Raw genomic sequence first — 6,388 nt, 5'->3', positions numbered from 1 at the left:
GGGGGGGGGGGGGGGGGGGGGTTGCCATTAATCACTTTGAAATTAGATAAAAACATTTTAACTGAATATACTAAAACAAATTGTTCTTCAGCAATTTGTTTAAAATTAGATGCTTTGCCCAGCATTTCTTCCAACATCATTCCTTCTCCCCTTCTGTCATGGCTTTTCTCATATCTGTATCAATAAAGGGAGGGCAGCAAAGGGAAATGTAATAGAACGCCAATCTTCAAAAAGCTGAAGCCTGCAATTTAAAGCTTCTAACATTACATAAGGAGCAAGGAGAGAGAGAAAGAGGGGAAAAAGAAAGAATAGTACTGCAGTGCCCCTTCCTAAAATCAGAATCTATTGCAAAACCATAAGATCTTACTGAGATGCCCATATGCCTTTATAGTTTTGTCTGCTCTGTTGATAGCTTCCCTCCCTGTTTTTATTTTTCTCCATTACATTTGGAGGGTCAAAAGGAGCGACAGTGATTAAGATGAACTGGGTATGCAACTGCTAGTACATCTGCAGTCTCATGCAGGACTCAAATGCTCATCAGGCTTATGCTACAAAACCTGTAAAGAGGAGACAAGCAAAGCCAACATGAAGATGCAATTTCCACCGTAAGTGCTAGAACCTTCAACTGGTATTAGGCGCTCTGCATAGCAACAGAATAGACCCGTGTCTATAAAAAACTAATGGATGGAGCACAGAATTAGCTTAAGTCTAAACAGGACCAGACAATACCATTTTAACAAGGCACACCTGCCAGAAGTGTAGCTGCATTACAAAGCCCTATGCACACACCCAATAAGCTCTGAATCAAAAAAAAAAAAGCTGCGTGGAACTTCTGTTAATGATTTATCTTTCAAAGATCTCACTAGATTTTAGGGTGCGAAGTCTATCTAGTTAATGGACATATTTATTTTATTCTCCATTAGAAATAAAAATATTATCCATTAAACCATCTGAGATGCTCTGCATACATATAAAAAATGAAAACTCTCAAAAGGCACCAGGGAGGATTTAAGACATGTTACAAGTATTCCAAGAAAAGAATTCAGGTAAATCACTGACATTCCTGAATATTAAACTTGAATATTACCATTTAGTAAATATCCTGATACCTGAGGAAAAGAACAAGCAGAGAAACATTCAAAAGGAAGAAACCGTGCAAAAGATGGGAAGAGACCCATGCCAAAAGTGGAAGAAAATGTTCCTTTTCCCAGCCACTACATGAAGGCATTTTAAAATTGTTCCAAAACTATTAGCCAAAATCTAAGGTTTTTTAAACAGAAGTTGCACTATATTTTATTATTATTAAATCAGTGCAAACTTGTGTGGACAGTGAAATTAATTTACAACAAAATGTTGCCACTGATCAAGAAGTGGTCCATTTTATGAAAAAATTATAAAAACATGAAACCTAAAGAAGTTGATTTCTTTTAAAAGCAGTTGCCTCAACCAAATCATAATGCAGCAGTATAACTGAAATACACTCCATTAATAATCTTATATTCCAGATAGGCAACCTGACCTTAAAAACAAACTTTATTCGGTGTTTACAAATCTATATTTATAGCCAGTTAGATCAGAAATGTCTCTCTGTATTTCTAAGTACACATAACTTTGAAGATCTGGTAAGAATTAACTTCTTAAGATTGTACGTATAATCTATCCTCATTTTCTGACCTACCATGCTATAAATCAAACAGCCTATTTATTACCAAGCAGTATAGCAATGATAGGGATTTTATTAAATCTTCAATTAACAGCCAAACATACAATTTACTGTGGACCCAATAAACACACGCATGTTAAAACGAAGCACTGGCAATGCTGCTAAACTCAATGTCATCTAGGCCTGGCTAAATTAGTTTGAGGGGCAAGGATTTGTTGACAGATGTAAATGAGTTCATACCCATCAAAAGCTTTGCATGTGTGTGTAAAAGTAGAAGGTTATTTTTCTAAATTAATCATAATTGGCTTTTTGTAGCATAAATAAATTATGCTAGTACTGACTTGTCTATACTAGGAAATGATCCATTAGCTGACAATGGTTGTCAGGAAAAATTGTAATACTATCTTCCCGCATTTAAGTGGTTTAATGGCTAGTATATATGCTATAAAATGTTCATTTACCAAGCCAAAAGGAGCCTTATGTACCAGGATTGTGCCTGGCACTGCCCCCTCCCTGCCCCACAACACCAGGATTGGGGCCCAAGTACTGATACTCCAACTGCATGCTAGGACTGGGCTCTCAGGTCCAGCACCACCCCTGTATGACCCTGTACACTGGGATTTGGCATTCAGCATGCAGGGCCTCAGGCTCTCCACAGGCCTAAAATTCTGGCAGCAGGGAGTGTGGCCACTGCTCCCCTGCCACCAAAATTCTAGACCTGTGTGGAGCCCCATGGGCCAGATCCGGCCTCCAGGCCAGGAGTTGAGCACCCCTTATCTATACCCTTACAAAAAGAAATGTGATTAAATGCATCTCTACCACTTACAATGTTGACTTTAATCTTGTGTATTCTAACAGCTAAACAATACAATTTAAAAGAGGCATCAATTGCTGCTCACAATGACCACCAAGAATATTTTTCTAAATGCACACTGAAAGAAAGAAAAAAAAAAAAACAAAAAACAAATTATTCAGGCATAGACCAGACAGCCTCAAATGTGTATGTAATTTGTTGTATCAGTTGAATTTACAGACCCTTGCAACCTGCCACTTTATCATAGTACAGAAAATGTTAAGGCTAAATTCAGTTTTCCAAGTTTCTAACCATTTTCCTTACTAAAGCAAAGGTTCAAAAAGCAAACCAATCAGGACGGGTATTCTAGCACTGATCCCACCCCCAACCCAGAAGACAGTAATCCACAGGACTCAGGAAACAAACTACTGATTCCTCCCCCCCTCCGACTTCTGGGTGATGTTAGAACCAATTTCTGTCTTTGAGATTAACCACTGCTAGACTGCTGAAAGATGCCTCCTAAATAGCCACCCGCAGCTAAGCCAGCAACATGACCTCCCTATAAGGATCTGCAGATGACCCAATGCACTGAAATACAGCACTTCTGTATTTTAATCTTGGCTTTTATATTTTAATCCTCCTATGCACTTATTATTTTGGCCTTAGTTTACACATTTAAATCAAATATATTTACCCAACTCATAGAAATACAGCAATCATGCTAAAACAATTACCATGTACAATATACTAAAAGCCAACCACTATTTCATCTATTTGGCATCTCAGTGGTGTCCTGTTCTACTGTGCTCGAATCCCTGAAAAAACAGTTACATAAGTAACTTGGAGTTTCAGAACAGCGGAGACTTCCTATGCCTGAAGAAGGGCAACTGTGGCCAAAAGCGTGCTTAGAACTTTTTTCCCCCACAACTATTCAGTTGGTCTAATAAAAGATATCATATCTACTCAAATAACCTTTTCTGCCATTTATAAGAGACTTCTTCCCACTGATTTTTGTAATTTAGTCTTAAAGCTAAGGCTGACAACACATTGCAAACAGTAGATGTGTTAATATGCTTTTTTCAATGGCTCATGCAGGGTGGAATAAGATCTCAGTCAGATGTCTATCAAGTGGAATAGGAGTTGGTCCTAACCATCAGAAGTTACGAATGTGCCCCATGAGGACTTTAGTTTAGGACTACTCACGTATAGCAGTAAACAATAAAAATATTAACTCTACGAACAATTAGTATTACCTAATATTGTACACGACCAATGCATGGAAGTGTTGAAAAACAGAGCCATCAAACCTAATCTCTGCAATAAACCACAGCTACAGAGAGCCAACATTACACTTGTTCCAAAGAATACATTATTGTATCTCTTGTTGGGAGAGGCTGGTGATAACAATTCATTTTGGAAACAAATATAATTCCTCTTTAAATTTCCAGAGAATTCATCTAGGGTGACATTTTTCTCAGCAAACTCTTTGATATTTCTCTTGTAATTTTTTAGAAAAAAAGGTAAGCTGCCAGTTTCTTAACTTGAATGATTATTTAAAAACTTACAACATAAGTGTTCTGTATGGCACAGAGCTATAATGAAGGTCAGAGAGGTTTTCAAGACAAGGACATTGCAAATGACAGAAAAGCAAGAGATTCTATGTTTCCTTTGAGAATTCCAGGTTAAATTTTGATTTAGAAAAAGTTACTGCTTTTACGGCATTAAGACTGTTTAGTACTTTACCTTAGGATCAGTTCATCTCTAGGCAAAACCTTAAAATCTGCTTCACTAAGGCGAACCTATAGAACAAAAACAGAAATCATGATTTAACTATTTTCCCCTGCTGCCAAAATAAAAGAAAGATAAAGTAAATACTGCATCAAACTTACTTTCTTTGGGAGTGGTTCTTCATTAGTCATTGTGAACTCTGAGAAAGGGGGGAAAAAAAGGTTATTTATTTTGATTTGGTTCAGTTGCTGTTTAAGGACTGTTCTGTCACCTATAGCCTGACATTACATTATGATCCAGTCAGTAAGGACAGATGACTGAAGTACACAAACACACACACTTATCTACACTGCAGCATTGACATTCCAGCACACCCAACCTGCAGACACACCTGAAACACAGAGGCATGCCATAAAGCCACTCTGGGCTCACCCCCAGCAACTGCTCTTAAGTGTGTGCTCCAGAGGAGCCTGATCAGCAAGCTCCTGGATTTAGAGAGGTGCCTGTAGGAGTGAGCAGGCCTGCTTTGAGCAAAGAATTGGACTAAATGACCTCCTGACCTCAGACCTCTTAAGAAAGGGAAGTATTTCCCCCCCCATGGTTCTATTTGTGGACAAAAACCATGACCTGAAATTTTGTTTTAATCCGTGAAAGCTTTGAAAGAATTAGAGCCACGTAGTCTTGACTTTACCAGCTGCTGGTAATCCTCTACCTGTTGTGGAATAACTTGAGATTCTTTTGGGTGACATTACAGGAGGGAACAAAGTGACCCCTTATATTTTGGTGGCCTTACTAGTCTCCACTATAAAACTTTATGTTGCAGGTACGTTTTAGTAACATGTCCAATATCCAGATGTGGCCTTAGAAATTGAGCAGGGAAGTAGCCCCAGGATTAGAGAGAGATCTTTTGTTTTTTCCATCAGTTAAGATATAAACTATTAAAGTTTTCCCGTCAGCTAACTTTGTTCAAGAAAATACTGGCAACATACCCAAGTAAAACCAAATACGGACATCCTAAAGAGCAATAGCCATACTGCTGCAGTGGCACACTGGGAATACAGGGTGCTGATGCATTAGGTAAGAGCCAAAGCTACAGTATATAGGAAGAGATGTTCTCCAGCTCATACACCCAGCACATCACATGCCAGCTGAAACAACTGCCTACTGACATCCTGTAGCTCAAGTGGCAGAAGCCTGCTGCAGCACTGAAGATTTAGAATGGAAACCCTGCTGATGATCCCCTATGAATAAAACCCTTTATTTTTTAAGACTAGACATTTCCCCTCAAAATATTAAAGATGTTCAGGATGCAAAGCCAAACATTCCGATTTAAGAGGTGACAGGTATACCTCACCTAGGCAACCATAACAGCGTGCCCCTGGGGCACGTGCTTTACAATACGCTGTTAAAACATAATTTTTTCCTATAGGTACAAGGTCACTGAGTGCACAGGATGAAAACACAGGGGGCAGAATTCAAGTTGCATGAAAACCTATACAATCTGACATTCCTTCACTTCCTGTTGCTTGGTTTTGAAACCCAAGTTGCTCTCAATACAGCTTGTAGGACTGTATGGTGGTGTTTTGGTTTCGTTTTGGTTTTTTTTTGGGGGGGGGGTGCAGTGTTTCGGGCTTTTTGAGCATTAAATGTTCATAAATGTCACTCCATAGAGAGGCAGCAGCCTGCCTGCACCAACCCTCTGCCACATACAGCAGCACTGGCCTCATTTGGGGAAGCATTAACAAGTTCCCCAAATCCAGCAGGGCTGAGAGACCAGCATGGAGTTAAAAAGCCAACTCTGGATTTTTTGCGGGTGCTCTTTTGACAACATACGGCTGCATTTAGGCAAGCTGACTGAAAACCGGGCTGGAGTGAACACCGTGGGGGAGATCTCCCTCTCCCCTGGGAGCGAGGAGTCGGCAGGGGCAAAACCCCGCTATCACAGCAGTTTCTCGCGAGGGCAGACTCAGTACTTCCTTGAAGGGAGGGGGCGAAACGCCCAAAGCATCAGCTCGTCCTCCTCCCCTTTCGCTCCCCGCCACCCACCTCCTGCTCCCAGCAGGGCTCTCCCCCTCCCGCCAACTGCCCCCGCACGTGGGGGGGAGGAGGGGGGGGGGCTACAGGCCGTGCACAAAATGGCTGTGGAGGCCTCGGCTCGGCTCGGCCCGGCCCGGGCGGGTCACTCACCTCCCCCAGCGGCGCGG

The 6,388-nt window shown here is 40.7% G+C and overlaps 1 protein-coding gene across 1 annotated transcript in view; it reads right to left on the bottom strand.

Moving 5' to 3' along the window:
* WTAP (Wilms tumor 1 associated protein) overlaps positions 1 to 6,382 on the bottom strand; it is a 37,445-nt gene extending 31,063 nt beyond the window's left edge. The window contains exons 1-3 of the mRNA XM_019527069.1: positions 6,372 to 6,382; positions 4,346 to 4,383; positions 4,200 to 4,255 (exon numbers count right to left, since the gene is read on the bottom strand). Of these exons, the coding sequence (XP_019382614.1) occupies positions 4,200 to 4,255; positions 4,346 to 4,375 (86 nt within the window). The 5' untranslated portion in view covers positions 4,376 to 4,383; positions 6,372 to 6,382. The remainder of the gene's footprint in view (positions 1 to 4,199; positions 4,256 to 4,345; positions 4,384 to 6,371) is intronic.
* Between the last annotated feature and the right edge of the window lie 6 nt (positions 6,383 to 6,388).

This window comes from Gavialis gangeticus, unplaced genomic scaffold, assembly GCF_001723915.1.
Source record: "Gavialis gangeticus isolate Ggan-Ray unplaced genomic scaffold, GavGan_comp1, whole genome shotgun sequence".
Classification (NCBI taxonomy): Eukaryota; Metazoa; Chordata; order Crocodylia; family Gavialidae; genus Gavialis; species Gavialis gangeticus.
Note: the sequence above shows the minus strand (reverse complement) of the source record. Positions and strands in the feature narration are given on the sequence as shown.